The 24,496-nt window shown below is 34.7% G+C and overlaps 2 protein-coding genes and 1 long non-coding RNA gene across 12 annotated transcripts in view; 2 read left to right on the top strand and 1 right to left on the bottom strand.

The window, feature by feature from the left end:
* LOC106870362 (biogenesis of lysosome-related organelles complex 1 subunit 3) overlaps positions 1-19,154 on the top strand; it is a 67,802-nt gene extending 48,648 nt beyond the window's left edge. The window contains exons 2-7 of one of the 3 annotated variants that reach the window (XM_052974763.1): positions 1,390-1,446; positions 6,504-6,612; positions 8,717-8,813; positions 16,596-16,615; positions 16,857-16,978; positions 18,935-19,154. In XM_052974763.1, the coding sequence (XP_052830723.1) occupies positions 1,420-1,446; positions 6,504-6,612; positions 8,717-8,813; positions 16,596-16,615; positions 16,857-16,978; positions 18,935-19,045 (486 nt within the window). In that variant the 5' untranslated portion in view covers positions 1,390-1,419 and the 3' untranslated portion in view covers positions 19,046-19,154. The remainder of the gene's footprint in view (positions 1-1,389; positions 1,447-6,503; positions 6,613-8,716; positions 8,814-16,595; positions 16,616-16,856; positions 16,979-18,934) is intronic. The other 2 variants (XM_014916398.2, XM_014916401.2) reach the window with 2 other exon arrangements.
* LOC106870361 (uncharacterized) lies at positions 1-24,097 on the bottom strand. Of its 3 annotated transcripts, none has more exons than XM_014916395.2 (3): positions 24,018-24,097; positions 11,069-11,161; positions 33-1,171 (listed from the first exon to the last, which is right to left on the bottom strand). In XM_014916395.2, exon 3 carries the CDS (start codon positions 1,124-1,126, stop codon positions 446-448), a length of 681 nt encoding a protein of 226 aa, XP_014771881.1. In that variant the 5' UTR covers positions 1,127-1,171; positions 11,069-11,161; positions 24,018-24,097; the 3' UTR covers positions 33-445. The 3 variants fall into 3 exon arrangements, with proteins under 3 accessions (XP_014771883.1, XP_014771881.1, XP_014771882.1); XM_014916396.2 differs by lacking the exon at positions 24,018-24,097 and adding an exon at positions 22,925-23,021; XM_014916397.2 differs by lacking the exons at positions 11,069-11,161; positions 24,018-24,097 and adding an exon at positions 7,040-7,134 and having other exon boundaries at positions 1-1,171.
* Positions 20,278-24,496, top strand: part of LOC128250078 (uncharacterized) — a 75,054-nt gene continuing 70,835 nt past the window's right edge. For 4 of the 6 annotated variants that reach the window (XR_008266200.1, XR_008266198.1, XR_008266197.1 and 1 more), the window contains exon 1: positions 24,260-24,496. This is a non-coding gene — a long non-coding RNA (uncharacterized LOC128250078). Of the gene's footprint in view, positions 21,477-22,571 lie in introns of those variants that run through there. The other 2 variants (XR_008266196.1, XR_008266199.1) reach the window with 2 other exon arrangements.

The raw sequence follows: 24,496 nt of genomic DNA, 5'->3' as shown, positions 1-24,496 counted from the left end.
ACTTTATTACAAATGCAATTGATAAGATATTTTATTCAGATTTGTTCTATTGTATTCAGTGTTTATTAAAGTTTTTTTTTTACCTCATTTAATACACTTCTACATGGGCACCATTAGTTGCATGAAGCACATCAAGACGGTACTCGATTTCTTGCTATGTTTGCTGTAACATAGCCTCATCAATTGTGGCAATGGCATCAGTAATCTTTTGCTTTAGGTCAGTAATGTCCCGTATCTTTGTTCGATACACGAAATATTTAACATAGCCCCATAGAAAGAAGTCCAGGGGAGTGATATCTGGTGAACGTGGCGGCCAAGGAATTGGACCATCCCTTCCAATCCACCAGTCTGGAAATGTTTGATTGAGGAACCCACGAACATGCAGTCCCCAATGTGGTGGTGCTCCATCTTGCTGGAAAATGATGGTTGGTTGAAGGTTATTCAGTTATGGTGCCACATATTCAGATAAAAGGTCAAGGTAAACGTTTGCAGTAATTGATGTCTCATTGAAGAAAAATGGACCAATTATTCGATTGCACATGATCCCACACCACACATTTACCTTTGGGCTTTTACGCTCAATTTCTCTAGTCACATGGGGGTGTTCTGATCCCCAGATTCTCACATTGTGCTTATTCAGTTTCCCTGAAACATGAAAGGTTTCCTCATCACTAAAACAAACTTGTCTGAGGAATGTTTCATCCTCAGAAATTCGTTCCAGCATGTTAACTGCAAACCCTTTTCGTCTTGGTTTATCATTTGGCTCGAGTGCCTGTAAGAGTTGCACTTTGTAAGCGTACAATCGCAAGTTCTTGTGTAGGATCTTGTGCACTGTTGAACGCGGTAGCTCTAACTGTGTGGCAGCAGTATGGATGGACTTTATGGGAGAATGAGAAAAGGATTGTCTTACACGATCAATGTTTTCATTAGATGTTCTTGGTCGCCCACTCGTCCCTTTATCTAACACTGTCCCTGTCTCCATAAATTTCTTGTGCCATGCACGAATTGACGGATGTGATTGTGGATCTTTTCCATACTTAGTTCTGTAGTTTCGCTGAGTCTGCCTATCCGATTTTGTTTCAATAAACCATGAGACACATTGCGCCTTCTCTTGAGGGGTAGCCATTTTTTAGGGGTTCATTCAACAGCACCTCTTTCACCAACAGGATCCCTGAAACACACAAATGCACACTGAATACAATAGAATAAATCTGAAAATAAAATCTTATCAATTGCCTTTGTAATATTTTTTTTTAAATGGTAAAGAAACTTTATGGACACCCTGTATATATATCAGGTTATTAAGAATGAAATGTCTAATTTTCTTATGTACCAGGTTTGACAGTCATTACCTCTAATATTTTATCCTGACAATTCTTTGTTTTACAGCATTGAAGAGTTACATCATCACTTTTCAAAATGCAGTTCATGGTGTCTGATTATATTGTGAGTTTTCTCTTGTAGATCAATTTTTGTGAACTCATGGATAGATAGAAAATTTGTGTTGTTTATGAATATGAGTTCTGTCATGGAACCAATGCATCCCAGACAGCTTGAAACATCAATGAGGTGTTTGGTGAAGATGTGGTGAATGAGTGGACTGTATGTCGATGGTTTGAGAAGTTCCAATCTGATAACTTTACTCTTGAAAATCAGCCCCATTGTAGACCTGAGACCAAGGTGGATAATAATGAGCTGGAAACTGTAGTGAAGACAGATACGTCTCAAACTACGTATGAGTAAGCAGCAAGGTTTGATGTTTCAATTCCAACTGTATTGGACAATCTGAAACAAATCAGTAAGGTAAAGAAGCTGGACAAGTGGGTACCATACGAACTGAAAGAGCATCAAATGACACATCGTCTTCAAACTTGCTGTTCTTTGCTGTCACAGCATAAAAGCAAACAATTTTTGCATCATAATGTTACATGTGATGGAAAATGGATTCTTTTCAACAATAGTAAGCGTTCTGCATGGTGGTTGGATAGAGACGAAGTGCCAAAACACAATCCCAAAAAAGAATATTCATCAATAAAAGTTAATGGTGTTTGTTTGGTGGTCCAGCGTTGGTGTCATCCATTACAGCTTCATGAGACCTGGTAAGTCAATTACAGCAGATGTATACATCAACCAATTGGATGAAATGGTGAGTGAACTTGCAATTAAACAACTGAGATTGGTCAATAAAGACAGGCCAATTCTCTTGCATGACAATGCTTGGCCACATGTTGCACAAAGAATGCTACTCAAGTTACAGGAACTGAACTTGGAAGTACTCTGTCATCTACCATATTTCCCAGACCATGCATCAACTAACTATCATGTTTTCCAGGCATTAGACAACTTTTTGCAAGGAAAATACTTCAAATCTGAAGAAGATGCAAAAACAGCCTTTCGTGATTTCATCACCTCTTGTTCTCCAGAATTCTTCACTGCCGCCATAAATAAGCTACTGATAAAATGGCAGAATTGTGTTGATAATTTAGGTGCATACTTTGATTAACTGCATTGCTTTTTGTTGAGATAAAGTAAAATAAAAACTTTCAGTTCAAAATTGGATATTTCATTCTTAATGACCTGATATATATCCTCCTCCTGGCACTCTGTTGGTTTTGATAATGAGGGTTCCAGTTGATCCGATCAATGGAGCAGCTTGCTCATGAAATTAATGTCCAAGTGACTGAGCATTCCATTGACAAGCCCATAATGTAGCTCTCAGGGAGATCCAGTGTGACACAGAATTTAACAAGGCTGACACTTTGAAATACAGGCACTACTCATTTTTGCCAGCTGAGTATATATATATATATATATATATATATATATATATATATATATATGTATATGTTTATATGTATATATGGGCAAAGATTGTGATCAACAAAATCAGAGAGAAGGCTCTGCATATCTCAATGAAGAATCAGTATGTTAAGTTCCTCAGTGTGGTACAGTTTCAGGATGCTATCAAGAGGCAGGTTTGGAGTCAACATGAACTGATTGATGAAGGCTGGTTCAGAAAATTTAAAGCAGCATGTCGAAAGTGAGCTCTGCAAACTGGTGGGAGCCTGGCAATAAAATCTTGGAGGAGACAAAGAGAATGCTTGAGAAACATAAAACCATAAAAGAAACATGAAAGATCCCTTCATGTATTCTGTTCTTTGCAAAGTGATCAGACAGCATGTAGAAAATGATTTTGAGAGTAATAGCTTGAAGAAGCTGATGCAGGCTACAGAAGAAAAGAAAGTCTAAAAAGATGCAGGAAAAAGCTGGCATTCTATTGGTCAGAGGTGATGGCACTTTAGAACAAGGATGGGCTCATGGTGACAGACAAAGGTGAAATAGAAGCAGCATGCAAAACCTTTGACACCAACCTTTTTAAATCATCAGTGAAGCTCAATCCTCTAATGTTGAAAGACGTGCCACCTATTCTAGTCAGTGAAATTGAAAATACATCAAGTTGATGAAAGCAGATAATGCTCCAGGAAAAGCTGGCATAACAGTAGAGATGTTTAGGTGTGGAAGTGACGAGCTATAGAACATCCTTCTGTACTTCAATCACTGTCTGAAGGAGGGTAAATATATTTTTTCTGTGGAAAGAGTCAAATACCATCTCCCTCCATAAAAATGGTGATAAAGAAGATTTAAGAAACTATTGAACTATATGTCTCTTGTCTCATCTCTATAAGCTACTTATTTACATGTTCACTCTAACACAGCTTATAGAAAGAACAAAAGAATACTGGCTACATCTGTGTGTTGTTTACATTGACTACAAAATGACCTACAATAACATTGAGATGAATTCAGTGCTGAAATCTCTGGAAATTCAAGGTGTGTGAGTGCAATACACCAAACTACTCAGGGATGCAAACTCTGGATGCACAACAGATATAGCTCTACTATTGCTGCCAGCAAGAGTTCCAAGTGGGAAGGGTATCAACAAGGAGATGGAATCTCTTTCCAAAGCTCTTCACTGCATATCTAGAAATAGTCATCAGAAACATTGAATGGACATATGGCATGAATATCAGTAGCAAGTTACTAACACGTCTTCTATTCGTAGATGGCATTGTAATCAGTACTGAAACCACAGATCAGCTGCAGACCATGCTGACAGAGCTGGACACACATAGCTCAGTAGTAGGTCTTAAAATGAACCATATTAAAACAAAATACATGTAGTCCAAAAATGTAGAATAAGGCTGACTTGAGATGGGAAGTGATGTTATTGAGGAAGTAAAGGAATACATCCACTTAGGGCTCACAGTAAATATATGTCATGTGTTATGACATGAACTCTGAAATCTGAAAGAAAGTAAGGGCAGTATGGAAGGTGTTTACCTCAATAAAGCATGTGCTCAAAGCATAGCTGGACAAGACCACATGTGCCAAACACTTCAGCAGCACTGTCCTACCTGTTCCCTGATATGCAAGCGAGACGTGGGCTACTATGATGAGGGAAGAACATCAATTGGCTATAACACAAAGGGCCATAGAAAGATCTGTGCTAGGAATACCATTGTGAGAGCATATCCTTAATGAGAATGGAGTGGATTGAATGACATAACTGCAGAATGTCAAAAGCACAAATTCAGCTGTGCCAGAGTGGTGTCCAAGGGATTGGAAAAGGCCACTTAGAAGGCCTCCACAACAATGGGAAGATGATTTAATTCAACAATTTGGGAAAGATGAAAAAGAATAGCACAATCAAGATAGAATTGGAAGTGCATTGTGACTGGCAGTGTATTACAACATTTAATAGTCTAGTTGTTACAGTGACACAGGGTTGTGTGTGTGTTTATATCCTCATCATTTTACATTCTTTTTTTCCATGCTGGCATGGGTTGGACAGTTTGACAAGAACAGATGAGCTAGATGGCTCAGCAATGTTCTTTGTCTTCTTTTGAATGCTCTTCCTAATGCCAACCACTTAACAGACAGTATAACATGCTTTTTATGTGGCATCAGCACAGATGAGGTCACCAAGTACCTGTGAAGTAAGACCCTTCAACTGAGTAGGATATAGACAGGAAAAATTTTAAAAACTATGATAGAGAGAGAGGAGCAGGTGTCTTACTAAAGAGATATGAGGTCCTGGTGCAATATGAACATGTGACAGAATAGGATAGCAGAGCAGAAAAGCAAATGTGTAGGTAAGTAAGTGCACTGAGTGAAAATAGTATGACAGATGATTAGAGATAGGGAATAAATTGGACATAGAGGATATTAGTTAAGTGTAGGGGGAAGTGAAGAAAATAGGGTAACAAAGAAGATTGATGGAAGAGTAGGTGTCAAGATAAGTTGTTGGGGAAAGCTAGACAGAGCTTCAATTCTCCTGAGCTGGATGAGTCTTCTCAAGCACTGCATAATGCCATTCATCTTGGTCCCCCATTGTCTCCTCTGAGAGGCTCAACATCTTGAGGTCAGTTTTCACCACTTCATCTCAAGTCTTCCTAGGTCTACCTCTTCCATATATTTCTTCCATGTTTATGATCAGCACTTATTTATACAGCTGTCCTCAATGCATCTGCATTACATGACATACCAGTGCAGTCTTCTCTCCTGCACACTACATCTGCTACCTTTTATGCCCCAATTTTTCTCTAAGCAAATGTGCTTTGTTGTACAAGTACACTGACATTGGACTTCCACTGGAGCATACTCGTTCCATTTCTTTCAAGTTTTTGCATGTCCTCTGCATTTGCAATCCAAGTTTCACAGCCATGTAGGATTGCTGTTCAGACACAGGCATCATACAATTTGCCTTTCATTCTGAGAGAGAAGCGTTTTGTTACAAACAAATGTAAAAGTTCTCTGAAATTTCACCAACCAATTCATATTCTAGTAACTATACTTTCAGGACATCTGCCTCCACTGCTAATTATGTCACCTAGATAACAGAAACTATTACTTCTAAGCTTCCTGGACATTTCAGAACATCTATTTCCCGTGTGCTCTTATTATTTATTGCTCCTGCACTTCTACTGTTAATCATCCTGTGATTCTACTGCATTTTTATGTGTCTGTAGTCTATCCAGAATGTACTGTATGGAAGTTTTACCTATATCTTGTCTTCACATGGAACAGGACCTATAGTGCAAGCTGTAATGGTAAAATTCTGACAGGAAGATTCAAATCCAAGAAAATAGAGGGATGAAACTTTAAGTAGCTAGCTGAGCTGGAAGAGCCTTGTGTGAGACATAATCAAAGACTTAGATGATGTCAACTGCAATGATATTGCTTTGACCAAATTTCTGAAGTGTAAAGGACAACTGGTGAGTTTCATAGGAGAGTATGTCCCCAGTTTGGTTTTACAGAAGCTGTGTAAGTGGTCACTTAGATGACTCATATCTGACTACTTACGTATTATCATTAAACACTTCCTCACCTCCCATTTTGTCAATTCTACTATTTTAAAAACTGTTGCACTTTTCATATATATTTGTCAATAGTTCATGTCTTCTAACAATACCCTTTTCAATATTTTATGTTTTTTCATTAAGGGATCAAAGTTACCAAACCTTCAAGGGATTGTAGTTGCTGGAGAGGCTTCAGAATCAGATGAAGAAATTAATACCAGTGAACTGAACCATTCTATGCCAACATTAAGAAGTAATTAATTGCTTTTTATATGCAAATTAATATTCTGTGTGTTACCCATATAATATGAAAGATTACCTTTCCAAACAAGTAAGCACTAAGGATATGTTATGCAACTAATACCTATTTCCAGTTATCCTGCAGACAAATCCCTCTCATGCCACCAACAATCGACCTGCCATTCTTACTATGAATGATAGGTCATTAACCCTTTAGCATTTAAACCAGCTATATCAAGCCAAAATACTGTACCTGTTTTATATTCAAACCAGCTAGATCTAGTCTCTCATGCCTAACCTTCAGTGTCAGTCTAATAATATACAGTCACATCATCAATATCTCAAAGTTATGAGATAATTCATGAGTAATTCAAAACAATGTGAATAAATAAGCATTACATTTAACAGAATAATCTGAATGCTAAAGGTTTAATAATTACCTTCTATATCCTTCTATATGTTGGATATACAGATTTCACAAAGCAGGGATAAACATAACTGTGTTCACACAATGCACTTTACTCCACTAAACATGATACTCCAATAAATACAAACTCTTAACAATCTCAACAACTTCCACAAACTCTCAACAACTCCTACAATTTCTCTCTCATCTCAACTAACATGCTACTTTTCATAAGAGTTCAGCTAGTCCATTCTTCCAATTTCACAGGGATGTCAATGACTCTCGCCACAACATCCCCCCCCCCTTTGAGATTGACTTCTGTTATAAGTTAATATTATTATTATTATTTTCTTTCACCATATCTCCCTTTTTAAAATTTTCTTCCTAGTGAAGTCTAATATTTCTTCCGTCTAGGCACTACTTCCAACCATTCTGTTTGTTTCCTCTTTCTTGTGCTGCTATGCCTAAGTTCGACTTCTTGTGGCATTGGAACATCAAAGGTGTTGTAGAGCACTTCTATGGGTATCTTTTTTCTTTTTTCCATATATCTATTTTTTAGCTGGTTTCAATGTTTTTAGCTGTTGTTCGACTCTTGGGTACTGTTGTTCAGCTTTTGAGTACTGTTATTCGACTCTTGGCTACTGTTGTTTGACTCTTTCTAATGTTACTGTTGCACTGCACCACAGAGGCTAATAAGTCTTCCATGTTAGCTATTTTTTTATTATTTTGTATCAAAAGAAAATGTTGATGTCCAACTTAAGCTTCGAATAAAGTGGATAGACTTATTCCACTTTTATAAGTGGATATCCTTGTCACCACTATTGTGTCCTTCTATATGTTGGATGTACAGATTTCACAAAGCAGGATAGATACAACTGCCTTCACACTATGTACTTCAAATTACTCCACTAAACATGATACTTTAAAACTGGTTGTTTTTGTTGCATTTGAGCCATGGATGGAAATGTGGTTCATTAAACTTTTTTCCATTCAATTATGAGACACTCAGACAGCATAGTGTTTCATGTGTCCAACTTTTTTTAAATGTCTTATAATGTTCATATTAGATACGTGGAATATCTTGTGGTGTTTTATGTCATATAACTTGGATTATTTTTGATTAGTGTTTCAGTTAGGTCTTTATCAACAACTGTAATCCTGCCAGAATGTTCACAGTTCTCCAGATCACAATTTTCACTCCTATACCTAGCAAACCACTTACAAATAGTACTCTCAGCTGTGACACCCTCTCTTTTACTATTTATACAACTTTTTTTTTCTTTCTGGAAACAAAAGAGCATCAAATGATGAAAATGTATTTCATTTTCCTCCATTTACATTTTTTAAATGTAAAAGCAGTAGAAATAAACTAACCACACAGTAATCATACAGAAAGATGTGTTGAAATGTCACCTTTCAGAAAATATGTCATATTATTCTGGCACAGGAGAAATTAAATCACATGTTTAAATATCACTAGTTGAAAAACCGTATGAACTTTTGTTCCAACTCAATACATGATAACTTGCTACATATTGTAAAAATTTAAGTAAGATAAATCCTGTGCCATACTAATTTAGAAATCATTAAATATCATAATATAGCTTTCAAAAGTAGTATCATTGTCAATAATTTTCAAATATTTAAAATAACTTTTTTGTTAATTGTGATAGCATCTAACCTTTCCTATATTCAACTTAATTGTTTACAGTAGACAAAGCCATTCCCAGCAGTGATAATGCAAGTTCAGGCAATACTTTTTCTGCTTTCCATCAACAAGGTCAAATTCTCCAACCAAAATATAACTCGTGAGTAAATTTCTTTTATTATTGCTACATCATATTAATGAAAAAAGTATCAAGAGGTTTCGCATGTATAATCTTGAAAATTGGCTATGTGAATTATTTTTCTAACCTTTCATTGACTTATTATTTATTATGAACTAGATTTGTTGGTTTTTATTTTTTTAATGTGCATTGCATATTAGAAAGTGATTTTGTTTAGACTATATTAATACTGCAATTTTAAGAGCAATTTTCTGAAGCTATTTAGATTTGTTAGCCTTGTAACAACAAAAAAAAAATGTTATATATTAAACTTGAATTCATTTCATTATAAGTAATCATTATAAGTAATCATTATAAGTAATCATTATAAGTAATCATTATAAGTAATCATTATAAGTAATCATTAAGGTGGCAAGCTGGCAGACAAAATGTTTAGCAGCATTTCATCCGTTTTTACATTTTGAGTTGAAATTCCACCAAGGTCAACTTTGCCTTTCATCCTTTCAAGGTCGATAAAATAAGTACCAGTTGAACACTGAGGTTGATGTAATTGATATACCTCTTCCCCCAAAATTTCTGGCCTTGTGCCAAAATTTGAAACCAATATTAGTGATCGTCGTTTAATGCCAGCATGGAAAGCAGGCATTAAACAATTAATTTTTCAGTGAAACTTCTTTTTACTATCCAAATCCTTCAAAAGTTTCTATTTTAACTCAAACTATTCTAAGTTATTTATTTATAAATTCACTCTGGATTTGCAATAAAAGCAAAATATAGGTATATTGTTAACAATTCCATGAGCATAGTATCACAAATTTACATTGCTGCCACAGCTTTTTACAGTGAGCTAATCTACTTTAATGTACCTGATTACAGTTAGGTGGTATGAACCATTATCTTGGTTATAAAATCAGTATAATACAAGTGACAAATTATAAACTGTCAACTTTGAACAGTTGTCCAATAATTACTATTTACAGTATTTGTCCTTTTAAGGCAATCTCAGTTCATCATCATCATCATCATTTAACATCCATTTTCCATGCTGGTATGAGTTGGATAGAACTGGTAAGCCAGGGAGATGTGCAAGGTTCCAATCTGATTTGGCATGGTTTCTACAGCTGGATGCCCTTCCTAACATCAACCACTCCAAGAGTGTAGTGGGTGCTTTTTACATGCCACCAGCATGGGTGCCAGTTAAGTGACACTGGCATCGGCTACAACCTCACTTGACAGGTCTTCTCAAGCATGGTATATCGCTAAAGGTTTCGGTCACCTGTCACTGCCTCCGTGAGGCTAAACGTTTAAAGGGTGTTTTATATATGCCACCAACATCAGCCATGACTATGATTTCACTTGGCTTGACAGGTCATCTCGAGCACAACATATCACCCAACGTTCGAAGGGTGTTTTGTTTTTATGCACCAGTTAAGCAACACTGGCATCAGTCATGACTATGATCTCACTTGGCTTGACAGGTCTTCTCAAGCACAGCATATCACCAAAGTCTCAGTCACTTGTCATTGCCTCCGTGAGGCCCAACATTTGGAAATCATGCTTCATCACTTTGTCCCCTCGAATTTCAGAAATCCTCTATTTTGTTTCTTTCTGTTATATATTTCTTTTTGTAATTCATATTCTCATTGTAACTAGATACTCTTTGTGTGTTTGTTTCTTCATCCGACATTGCATGTTATCACTGACATTTAGCTAATTTAGCCCATTTCAGTTCAAATGATCTAGCTAGTTGACTTACAGTGAATCATTATATATGCAATAAATCAAACTGATCTATACTATATCACAATGCTCATTGAATAAGTAAAAAACTTAGAGTAAAGTATGTATCAACACAGCAAAAGTAATAGCAAACTAATTTGTAGATTAGGCATGTGATGTTCAGGATGTATGCATACATTATCTTTAAGAAGAAAATTGAGAGTTGTTTGCCATGACATGTATATTTACCAAACTTTTTTTTCAATCTCTTCAGTAGGCCTGTTTCTTTTTTTTGTTTTTGTTGGTACTTACAAAAATCATTTACATTAAAATCACAGTTAATTTATAATTTGATTCATGGGCCTCTTTCTCACCACAAACAGTGAATAGAAACAGGGCATCTTACTGTGTTGGATATAAGTAGAATAGCTTCCTGATAGCACTAAGTAACAAACAAATGATCTTGTGAAGATAACATTATACAACTGGAATAACAAAAGCAAATTAAAGAAAATGAAATGGCAAATATTTTGTAGTGTAATTGGTAATATATTTACCTGGCAAGTAGTGACACATTCATGGTTCACATTCCATCAATGAGAGAGTATCTCTTTTCAGTCTCAAATTGGTGTATTGTCTAAGATCATAAACTGAAATGATATACAGGTTTAGTTCGTGATCAAACACATGTAAGTATTTAAACAATCACTAGCAATACAAAAGGAACTTCATTGGGAATGTCTTGGGAATCATCAAATTTGATTAGGTTTTATGAATCTGCTGGTCAGTGGGAGAAGTATGTGGGAAATGTATTCCAGACGATATTTCTTTTTTTTATGTATTATGTTTTCAGAATGTATTCATAAGTGCTGGTGTGACTGTATGTGGTAAGAAGTTTACTTCCCAACTGCATGGTTCCAAGTTCAGTCCCACTGTGTGGTACCTTGGGCAAGTGTCTTCTTCTATAGCCTCAGGCCACCCAATGCCTTGTGAGTGGATTTGGTAGATGGAAACTGAAAGAAGCCTGTCATATATATCTCTGTGTCATATATATATATATATATATATATATATATATATATATATATATATATATATATATATCTATATGTATATGTCTTGATAACTTGGTGTGCTTATATCCCTGTAACTTAGCTGTTTGGCAAAAGAGATAACTTCAAAGTTTAAATCACCTGATTATTGTTTTTGGCATCTCTTGAGCAGACAATATCAGGGGAATAAAAGACCTTATTCATCTGAAAGAACTTCCATTGTTTATGCGAGCACAAAGTTTGAAAGATGAATGTTAATAGTATGGCTCTACATTCAGCTTACTATTATCTGAAATAATTTCACATTCTTTTACTTGGTCCTGTTTATAATCTCTGAACTGGTATATCGTGTTTCTGGCATTGCTTTCAGTTTTGATGTGTTCCATAGATCTGAACCAAAGTATGACTAACCTTCTAAAAGTTGTATCCTATGACTGATTATTGGTATCAGTTTATAAAGCTTATAAACTCAGTTTCATAAACTATTGCAACTTATAAGTTGAAGTTTTATTTAACTTGTTCTCACTAGAAACAGAAATTATGATATCAGCTGTGAAGTGTAATTGAATAAAAAGTTATGTTACCAACGAAAACAGCTTCTTAGTTTGTTTTCTTAGATGTATGATGTATTTGTCAATCATACTGTTATTACCAAACTGCAGACTAGAGTTTGATCCTAGGTACATTACAAATAAACAAAATCAGATTTTGTGCTGCAAATCTCTTGATTCTGCTTCCATGCTTGGATTGATTCAATTATAAGAATCAGGTCATTGGCAACAGTAGTTCCCACAAACAGCTGGTCTTGAACTTTTCTGCTTTGATTTGGAGAACTATAATATGCAAGAGAGGTTTGAGAAGCAAGCCCTGGTGGACATCTATGTGCATACTAATCCTTTACTGAACTTGTTGCCAAGTCCCACTGTGTTGATAGCAGCATTCTCATACATGTTTTTTCACTACTCTCACAGACTATTCATCTACAACTAGTCCTATTAAGAAGCGGTCATCAGTGAAATTCCATCTTGGCATAAACCCAAACTGCATCTTATTTATGACTAGCAGTGTATCCTGGCATTGCCCAGGTGTTATGACCTTACAGCCACATTGTATTATTTGTTCCTTATGAGCAGAATTGGCACAGCTGATATATAGTGAATTGGATTACTGGTGTAATGGAAGTTGTTGTTTGTTTAAAAGTGAAGGGAGGAGGGTACGATTTGCATGGGTTTGCATGAAAGTGCTTTCTATTCTTAAGAAGATCACAAATTATGTATTGTTTCATCATATGAAAAGGGCTTAATATGATTTTGCCCAGAAATCACATTTTCAAAATTTTTATTTCCCCCCATCCCCACCGCAATTTATTTGTAACATTTTTCAAATTTTTTTTTCTCCACATAGAAAAAAAGTAAATTTTCTTAAAGAAACACTCAGTGCCCCTTCCCCCACTTTACTTACCCATCACCTACCTACTTTCAAAAAGCTAAAACGTCCCAATGTTTTTCTTTCATCTGATTGTTTCATAGATTGTTCGTTAATTTCCATAAAATCTTTTTATTTCTTTATGCTTTGAAGAGAGCAGAAATTGAAAGAGAGGAGGAAGTGAAAAGCAACATTTGCTTTGAAGTGAGAGCAGAAAGAGATGAGAAAGTGAAAGATGTATAGATGTGTGTGTGTGTGCATGAGAAAGAGAGAGAGAGAGAGAGAGAGTGAGTGAGTGAAGGTGTGTGTTGTCATGTATGTAATTTTTTGCATGTATGTGTAAGTAGCACTCACTTGCTCTCTCTGTATCTCTCTCACACATACACATTATTTTTCAAATACACATACATAAATACATATGCATACATCTTTTTTGTATGTATGTGTGCATGTGGGAGAGAGTGAGTGACTGTATTTCCTCATAGCATATAGAGAAATGGATGTCTTTTAATGATATTTTTTGGGGTTGTGGCTTATTAAAATACAATATTTATGTGTACATCTTCATAAATGTTTGTCCAGGTAGAAAATGACCTCAAAATTGTGTGACCCAACCTCGTTTCCAAGGTTATTGGTGGCCTTTATATTGGGTCATCCCATAAATAATGTGGTTTTTTTTATTTTTCAAAATTAAGATAAACTAAGTTCTTTTTTAATTTAAAATATACTCTCCTTCATTTTCTGCAATGCTCTTCCATCTATCTGGTAGACTTGCAAGGCCCCTCTTCCAAAATTCACTTGTCTTCTAGGCTGTAATTTCCAGCTTGGAATTTCTGGAAGCACAGTTGAGACTGGCTTACATTTATTGTCCGACTCCCATATGCTGCATTAATATTCTTCGCACTTTCCATTGCATTGTTTCCTTTATTGAACTCATAAAGCAAAATATACTGAATATGCTCCTTTGTCACTTCCATTATAACTTTGAAAAATAACGGCTAAAATCGAACTGCACTCTTCAAAACTTGCACTAAGAATAAGGGCAAGATAAAATTACTACCTGCTTTTATAGCAAGTTGATGCAGGTAGTTTATCCCGTCCCCTTCTGACTTTTAGTTCATCCAATTGAAAAAAACCCACATTATTTATGGGATGACCCAATATATACAGATAGATGATAAGCAGCTTTATTATAGTACAGATGTGACTAATTCGGAGAAACATTACTTTCATTATTCACACATCGTCACTCTCATAATGCAACACTTTGTAATTTTGGTTCAAATTGAAAGTATGAAACTATTTTCACTTTCTAATGAAACCTGGTTGTTGTAAAGCAGTGTCTTTCAAATAACTAAAACTTGTTGTTGAGATAACGTACAAAATATGTAAATGAAAATAAAGTTTATTCGGTAGCCAAAAGATTACTGAATCTTTTGATACCCCATACGTCAAAATCGGCAACTCAGTTTACAAATGCATCGCGCGCACACACACAAACTCTCTTTTATATATATAGATAATTCTCTTCCTAATTCGCTATGCTCACTATTCTTTCTATCACTATCAGATAGTGCCTTTATACCTGCTTCTTTCTAAAGCATCTATCTCTTTTGTTCTTTTAGTAATTGATGATGATACTGTTATATTAGTAATTGGGAATGATATCCACTCCATGACCAACAAGCCTGTAACAGGGATTCTACATTGTCATTTGACTTGTTAGAAATAGCAGCCAAATCACCCTCCCATCAAACTTTATCATCTTTAAAAAAGGAAGAACACGTAACATAATTCTAAATATAAAAGATGAAAGGATCAAGGCTGAAATGCCTCTGGTCATAAGGTCTGCTTTATCAAGACTGACATGGAGCTTAAACATGACTGACAACAAACCAGTGAGAAAGCTTCTATGAAGTTGCTTGACCTGCTAGAAATAGCAAGCAAATCTCCCTCAAATCACACCTTACTATCTTAGAAAAGAAATGAACACATAAGATAATGTGATCCTAAATAATTCTAAAAATGGTGGGATGGTCATGGCTAGAATGCATTTGATTGATTAGGCAAGTAACATTGACATTCTCTTCATGCTAAGCATACTTGACATCCTGCTTATTATCTAGCTACCTGTAGTGTTACTTTCATCGATCCTTTCCAGGTCTGTGCTTTTATGCCTCTATCTATTGTACTATTTTACCATCATTTAGTGCTGGAATCCTGTTTCATCCACAGATTTTGTCTGTGACTCACAGATTGTCTTGTAGAAACTTGTAGTTGTCTTCTGTATTTTCTATTTCATCATCGTCGTCATCATCATTATCATTGTAGGTATTGCCTAGTATTTCTTTGGACTTCTGTATGGCTGAGAGCTTTTTCAACTTCCATAACCACCTTCCTCAGAAAGTCTTGTTTTTAGATCTGTTTGTCTCTTATCATAATGTCACTAATCACTTGTCTATGTTGAACAGTAGATTTTTTTTACAAGGAAAAGACTTAGTATTTACAGCTGCCTATTCTGTTACCTTGTGAACAGGAATTTTATCAGGTTTGCATGTTCACTTCAGTAGCAGATGATCTAGTGGTTGCTAATTTTTTAAATATAAGTCTTGCAAATGAACTGAGATAACTTTAGTTAAAAAATATAACTGTTCTAAGTTTTACTTTTGGCACAATTTGTACATTTGTCCTGATATATTTTTTTAACATTTTATATTAATTTATTTATCATAAACATAAAATACTTTTGTAAGTCGTTTATCTATCAAATATATAGAATATGTTCGATATGATATCAGTAACTATAAAATTAATAGAAACTTTTTTTGGATCTATTTTAAAACGGGGCCACATTTTTCATTAATGTTTTTCGTAGTGTTTTTGGTACGGAAAGACTTTCAAACTTCGTATACTTATCTATTTTGTGTTATAGAACAGAAAAATATTTTTGTATTCGAATTTATTTCATGTAAAAAATTGTCTTATTTCGATAATTTCAACCAATCACTGACAAGTATTCAGTTGTTTACATTTACTCCTTTGGTGTAAAGCGTATTTAATCTCCATACCTTCCTTCGTTTTATTTGCTTTTTTCATTTTAAATTTGCTTTAACCCTAACCCTAACCCTAGGGTTAGGGTTAGGGTTAATTGTTTCAGAATCGTTTGTTTATGTAGTCGGCACTTAATGTATATCGGCTGAATGGACGTCAGTGATTGGTTGAAATTACAGAAATACGACAACTTTAACATGGAATAACTTCTGGATTTCTTTTTTTTTTAAGAAGACTAAGAGAAAAAGATGTTTTATATGACACATTGTACCAGTGTTCCAAGTTTCAAAGTGTTTCGTTAATGAAAAATGTGGCCCCTGTTTTAAAAAAGATCCCTTTTTTTTTCTAGAATTTATTTCCTATCTCAAGATGTATTTTAAAATGTATAACCATATGGGTACAAATTTTATCAATAATTAAGAAATGGAAATGTACGATTCCTTTTAAATTTTTATGCCTTGGATTATGAATGCAAAGTTCTACCATAGTAGCACAAAAGTTAAAATGGTAGAAGTTATAATTTATTTCTGTAAAATTGTTTTTCTTCTATTTTCAGCTTATTACATACCAAATTGAGTGAGTAGTATCTTAATTTATTCCTAACAATTAACATTATACATTCTAGAGTTAACTTGAGATTATAAGTTTTTTTCTCATAAAGTGCTATTAGCATATTTTATATTTAATATTTCATAATTTATTAGATTAATGTTAATATATGAAAATAAATGTTTTTTTCTATTTCCTTTTTGTTGCTTAAATGTATGAAATTTAAAATGTCTAAATCAGCTGTAACATTGAAAGGTTAATGTTTCAGGGGATCGAAATATTGCTTTTAGTCGTCATTTAAGAGAAGCACTGAAGCATATTTATGTATCATCAACTAAAAATCTTATCACTAACTCTCAGAATCTATTTAAAACACAGGCAGCTATTCAGGTAATCATCTCAATTTCTTTTGCAATTTTTCTTCTTTATCTGTTTTCTGATAGTTGCTTTTCTATTTAAGAAAATTTCTTCAGACATAATAAATCTTTTTAAACAATTAATTTTTTAATTTGGTCTAACGTGTATTCAGTTTATTAACTAATTGATGTTACCATGATTTTGGTTGAATTATATTACTAATAAATAATAGTTTTATTATCTGGAAAGGGTAAACTCCTGTATAAGTTAGTGGTTATGGATTATTATATTGGACTCAAAACTTGAGAAAAACAGTTAGCTGAAGTTGTTTTTCCGTTAACTTACATATTTTTCATGGTAGTTAATAGTTAATTTACATAGAATCGGAGCTCATTAGGTGGAGTTCATCTGTTGCCTTGTTTAACATTACCTGTCACTTGGATGCCTTCAGTGGAGTGTACTCTATTGTAACCATATAGCCGAGGTTTCCAGCCAAAGGATACCTTGATAGTTTGATGCTTCTTACTGCAGTAACTCATGGATCTTTGTCTCTATTTCCTTTCTCCCACTAGTTTCAGAGATGCTGCAAAAGGTGCTGATATGGAACTAACAAGCTAAGAAGTAATCAATCATTGTGGAAGAGGCACAAGAAAACTGATAAAATCTGAAATGCTATTCAAAAGAGAATATTTTCCAAACAATCCAATTACACTCTCTTTTGCTAACCAGTTTTCTAAATTTAGTGTAACATGTAACTAGATTATGTATCACATAAATTTATTCCATTACTCAAACATATTCAGGATATAATCAAGGTATGAGAACAGAGATGACAAAATGTATATTATTGATGTAAAGAAGGAATGTTATTGAAAAACTCAGTGTACACAATAAATGAAGTAGATAGATAGTTAGAAAAGATTACTTCGTTGCAATTATGTGTGTTTAAAAACTCAATACATGGTGTACCAGGGTCAGGTAACTGAAGACGAAACACAAGGAAAACCAAAGACACCAAATACAAAAATAACACACTCAACTAGATACATCAATAAAACAGGCCATTCAACAAAAATGCTCTTAGCCTGATGATGGCTTTAATGCAGCCACTTACAACAGCAACCCTCTATAAATCCTTAGCACCATGGAACCATTGGTCACCAACTCTTATCCCAATGACCCTTCAAATGCAGCATTCTAGAGGTGTTAAATTAGGAGTTAGCCAGTTTTGATCTTGAAACTTCTTGGTTAGCCATTCCTGGGTCATTAGTGTTATGTGAAAGGGAACAGAATCTTGTTTGAATACACCCACTCCCAGCTCCTCTATCTGAGATTTGACCAGTGTCCAGCATCTCAGTGCAGTAGTATCAACCCTGAAGCCCTGCAGAAAGAGGTGAGGCTGCATGACTTGTGTATCATGTTGGGTATCCCTGTTCACCATCTGTCTCATTGAGCTTTTCAGTAGTAGCCTTCATTGACCCACTAAGGTTGTTGATGATGTCTTGGACCTGCTTGTTAAACTCAGTCACCTTGATGAAATATGGCTACTGAGAATATTTCTTTCTCTTGGATGTGGATGATATATTCCCACTACAGGCCCTCAGCTCTTTCTTGACCTTGAACACAAAGGTCTTGGCCACATTCATTCACCATAATTGGCAGCTAGAATCAGCAGCATGACATGCTCTTTCATTTACAGTTGGATTGGAATCTATCATGTTGACACTGTTGATATGTCTGAAAGAGAAATGAGACGGTTAAAATTTAGTGCCTCCTATGTAACATTATGGTTTGCTCAAGTTGTGTTTACAAATGTTCAGCAGATAATGTACAAAGTCTTGTCAGTTTTCATTTTACTAATCCTCTGGATTAGAGGATTTGAATTTTGCTGATTGTACTCTGAAGCTTTTTCATTCAAGGTTATAATAATGTAAGTTCCATGTACTTATCATTTGTCTTTATATATTATTTTATTTATTTCTTTTGAAGGATGTATCACACAATATGCGTCTCCTGACTAATGACTTGTTCCGTATCCAAGATAAAATTGACATTATTACATCCTGTAATATACTTCCAGAGATTAAACTTCCTAACTAAACAAATTAAAGTCCTGAAGCAATTGAAATGACTATTAAAAATTGACAATAAAACAATAATGGTTAAGTGATTGTAAAAACCCAATAAACTCATTCTAGAAAAAAAAAAATTCAGTGGTTCTTGTTTTCAATTTTGAGAAACAATAAATTTAACTGTTAAAATAAAAATGTTATTTTAAAAGTAAAATTTGGATTATATAGTGTTCACTGTATTTTTCACCTATATTATCTTGATTTGCTTTCTTTGAATAAAAATTTGTCACAATTTTTTTCATATCTTTAACATCTTGACATGCTATATTCATTTGTATACTGTTTTCAAATTCATATATTTGTAGGAATGGTTTGAATAGTTATCCCACTGGTTCCTTGGATCAGTTATCACCATCCATGTATTACTGCTATGTGTAACTATTTTTCATCTGAAACAATGTGGGTTGTTAAAAATTATAATGTAGTATCAAAATTTAAGCATCCAACTACCATCAGTAGCAAAAATATCTATATATTGTTGAAGACCTTAGATTAAGAAAGTGAAGTTAGAGAACAATTAATGAAATTTCTATATAGTTAGCAGAATTAACAATTAGCATTGGACATCAAAAGAAAATATAAGATTTATTGTTGCTATTAAAGATGAGAGAAAAATAAACGGAAATATACGTTTAGTAAAGTAGCTGTATGCTGTCAACTTAATATGACAGTCCCATTAAGAAAATAATACTACTGCTATTTAGCCCTAGGAAGCAGCTCCGCTTCCTGTCAGCCTTGACACATTTCCTGTGTCTTTATGTTTACAAGGGGGAGACAAGCACTTCCACTTAGCTAAGCCTGCATCCAGAGACATATTTCTGAGTCTTTGCTCATCATCAGTCTGGAGTAGCAATGGCCTGCTAGTTGGAGATGCCTGTCAAGCTCTCGTAAACATATAATAATTCTAGTGAAACACATTCACTGCATGTAAGTCACACTGAGAGATTTAGAAATGTATTATTTCTATTTTTGAAATCAGTGAATGTGTTTCACTAGAATTATCATATGTTTACAAGAGCTTGACAGGCATCTCCAAATAGCAGGCCATTGCTACTCCAGACTGATGACGAGCAAAGACTCAGAAACATGTCTCTGGATGCAGGCTTAACTAAGTGGAGGTGCTTGTCTCCCTCTTGTAAACATAAGAACACAGGAAATGTGTCAAGGCTGACAGGAAGCGGTGCTGCTTCCTAGGCTAAACAGCAGTAGTATTATTCCTTTCATGGGACTATCACATTAAGTTGACAGCATACAACTACTTTATCACATCACTACTGCATAAATCTGTCTGAGAGATTTAGAAATGTATTATTTCTACGTTTAGTAAGCAATCCAGAAATTTTGGGGACTGAGATTTGAAAATCACTTTTAGCATGAACTGACAGTAGGGCTGGTGAAGATGGTTGAGATCAAAACAGACAAACCAGTTTAGATGCTACACAAAAATTTTGTTAATATGGTTCACTATAATTTTTATTGGACTAAAATCATTGTGTGTCATATATGAAAGCAGATTTTCTCAAAACTTACTCTGGTTGTCCTTTATGATAAAAGTTTCAATTGTCTACCTCAGAAATAGTGGCAATGAAAGCAGTAGTGAAACATATCAGTAAATACTGGACTATAATAATTTGCTATGATGATTACATCACAAAGATTTGGATTCCTTGGTTGTGTCTTAAATAGTTACTGCATGTGTTGAGGTAGGGATGAATAGCATGTTCTGAGGAGGGTGATTGCGTTTGATGTAAATGGATCACGAAAGCAAGGTAGACCAAGGAAAAGGTGGAAGGGACAGGTGGAGGAGGAGATTGGGAAGGTTGGTTTGAAAAAGGACGCCCAAAACCAAGCAAGATGGTGTGAAGGTGGTTGCTATGGCATTGAGGTAGATCCGGCCACCCCCATTAACTCCTGGATTTGAAACACTGGATGATGATGATTCTCAATAAAGCATTAGTTGTCCTACATACTGAAAAAGATATTTTCACTATCACTGCATTTCTGAAGGATAACAATCAAACAAAATTAATGCCTTTTATTCAAACAGTTACAACACTTTTTATTTAACTAAATTTTTCAAAACTCTATCATTAACACTATCCCATCCCAAGCTACTTACTGCATGGGACTTCATTCTTTTTGTTATCCTTATTCTATCTTGCACTCAAGGCACTATACTAAATCTATTTACTTCCTTCTCAGCACTGTATCTGAATTTCTATACATATGAATGTTTACCTGTCAGACTTCGGAAATTCAAGCAAAATATCAATCATCAACTTCAAGCTATCCTTAGCTCATGGTCTGCAAAGGTCTAACAGTGTTAGCATGACTGTCGTTAAGAAGCTTGCTTTGCAAGCTCATGATTTCAGGTTCAGTCCAACTGCAAGGTACCTTGGGTAAGTGTCTTTTACTATAGCCCCAGACTAACCAATGCCTTGTGAGTGAATTTGGTTGATGGAAACTGTGTGGAAGCCTATTGCATATGTGTATGCGTGTTGTATTTGTCACTCCCACACATGCACACACACTTGACACCTAGTATTGATTTGTTTACATCCCTGTAATTTGGCAAGTTGGCAAAAGAGGTCAATAGAACAAATACCAGACTTTCAAAAAGGATTGATTTGTTCGACAAAACTTTTTAAGGCAGTGCCTCAGCATGACCACTATCTAATGACTGAAACAAGTAAAACAAAAAGATACTGTTGGATTTACTTTCTGAAAAGTATAGAGTTGGTGGTATTTGACAAATGACATTTGATCAAGAGAATGCTTTATGTTTTTGATGGATATTTCCATAACAGAAATTTGAAAACTCATTAAAACTGAGATGTTTTCACTTTGGATGAACAAAACAAAACAAGTGATGTTTTTGGCAGTTGATGAGTATAAGCTGTTCAAAAGTCCAACCCAATTTCCATTATGTCCTTTATATTGTATCAAAATTTCATGCATTTATTTGTAAAGCTAAGGAAGTTATTAAAAATTGAAACTCATCAGTGAATTTTGGGACACTCTGTACAAGTTGTTTTTAACCCTTTAGCATTTAATCAGGCCATATCTAGCCCAAATATTCTACCTGTTTTAAGTTAAAATTGGACTTTTGAACTATTAAAGTTGCAATCTTGCTACCTGTGTTGATCTAATGATCAAATTCTCTCTTAGACTTCAAGTACAACATAAGTTTGGATGTCTTGAGTAAACATTAGAAAATTTAATTTTGTGGAATTTAATACAGGGTGTCCCAAAAGTCACTGATGAGTTTCAATTTCTAATAACTTCCTTAACTTTACAAATAAATCCATGAAATTTTGTTACAATATAAAGGATATAATGGAAATTAATATGAACAAGTAAAATTCTACAACACCACTACCTCACATATGAAAAATGGTTCTTCTGTATCTATGCTCTCTTCTATTCACCTTGATTATATTACTTTGCGGATACATTGTTGCACCTCGTCACTACCATATTTATTTCACTTACAGACACTGCGCCAGTCACCTCCACCTACCCATGTAAAATGCAAGGTTGGTATGAATCTCCTCAACAATAAACCTATTCGCGCTCCTCTCGTACTTTTAGATCTCAACACCTGACATAAAGCAACCATCCTGTCTCACTGCTTTCGTGATACTCTGCTGTTTTGTAACGTGTTGATATTGGGAAGGATATCCAGCTACAGAAGTCATGTCAAAACTGAGACACTGGAGCAAGACGTCAAAACGTCCAATCTATGACAGCTGGGAAACTGACTTAAAAAATGATGATAACGATGACATAAACTTGCCCAAGAAAGGAATGTATATGTTTTCCTAATTTTATATTTCAAATTTCTTACCGATAGAGAAAGAGCCAGCTTAGAAACATCAACGGGTTAGTTAGGCTTGCATATGTTCATATCCACTGGATGTGGAGATCGGTATGTTTTATGCGTGTGTACACAAAAATATTGTGTTTGTGTGTATGCTTTTATTACTGCTTCAATGTTTTTACATACTATGACTGGCTTTGATAGCTTGCAGTTGTAATCTAAATAGATATGTTCTCACAGGTTTTGAGAAACCCTGAGATCGTCAAATATTCCCCCAAATCTAAAGCTGTAGCTTAGATAGAATAACTATAGATTTCAAATCAGTTCAGCAGGTTTTCTTTTCACTTACTAATCATTAACACTGTGATATGTTAACACCTGCTGGGCAACTGATTTCAACTACAGTGGATATTTTCTTTTCTCTGTTCCAGATCGATTGTCTGTTATACTAACATTTTATTGAAGTCTTAATAAAACATTCAACAAGCATTCTTTCATATCATGAGATTTTATCCCTTCACATACCGTAACTTATATTTGTATTCTCAGGATTATTCTTTCTATAAATTTTGGTATATAACGTTCAAGACACCTTATTTATAAGTGATACTCAGATGGCATTCCTGATGTAGGTGATGTCCAGTGTATTAATTCCAATCCGCATCTAAGTGGTTTACCTACATCCCTACTCCTTTTGTGCGTCAGATATTTTGTAATTCCCTGCAGGTGTACTGCAAAACCATATCCTTCAAAATAATAAATAACATACGTGTGTATGTGCATGCTTCAGTATCGCTCCAGGACAGTCTTTATCAATCTGACCTATAATCAAAGGCACTCCAGTTGTGACCATCAGTTATTTTTTCCACGGTAAACCCAGCACCATACCATCGAATATATTATTCCTCTTTTAAGCAGTAGAATGTGAATTAGAGCAGATTTGGCTGATATTTCTCACAAATCGAATGACCGCTTACAGGATGCGTTGTTGGCTCAGCACATTTCACGTTTAAAAATGTAATTCTGTACTCACTGTTAAATTTAAAATATTGTTGGTTAATCTAATTGAGTAACAGATAGTAAAGTAATCTATAAGTAAATTCCTTTAAAATCGTCTTACCATTTCCTATTAAAGAAGCGATTTCGATATCGAATCAAGTACAACCCAAATCAAAACAAAGGTAAATTATAAACTGCGCATGTGCAAGTATTAAAAACGATCACGAAATTCGATGTTTGTTAGAATCGAGGATACAAAGTCATCATGCTACGTTATCAATTACATATGAGTTCAGGCCACAGGAGATCTTCATATGAATACTCTTTATATAATTCAGTTTCGTTTAGTATAATTACAATGTTAATTTCGTAAGGAAAAAAATTAGATAGGAATGAATGACAGTTATCTGCCCTTAATTTGACAAACAGGAAGTAGTTGTCTATTCACGTGATTTAGCGCCATTTTTGGTGATCTCGATAATAACATATTATGCAGTGTTTCCTCATTTTATGCTTCTGAACTGCTTGTATTTATTAATTTTTAATTGCAATCACTAGTTTTTAAGGTATATAAAAAGAAACAGGGATATTCATAAATGG

Source organism: Octopus bimaculoides, chromosome 19 (genome assembly GCF_001194135.2).
Source record: "Octopus bimaculoides isolate UCB-OBI-ISO-001 chromosome 19, ASM119413v2, whole genome shotgun sequence".
In the NCBI taxonomy this organism is placed as follows: Eukaryota; Metazoa; Mollusca; class Cephalopoda; order Octopoda; family Octopodidae; genus Octopus; species Octopus bimaculoides.
Note: the sequence above shows the minus strand (reverse complement) of the source record. Positions and strands in the feature narration are given on the sequence as shown.

What these genes read in the sequence shown, in the direction of transcription:
- LOC106870361 (XM_014916395.2), bottom strand. Translation starts at nt 1,126, where the DNA reads ATGGCTACCCCTCAAGAGAAGGCGCAATGTGTCTCATGGTTTATTGAA.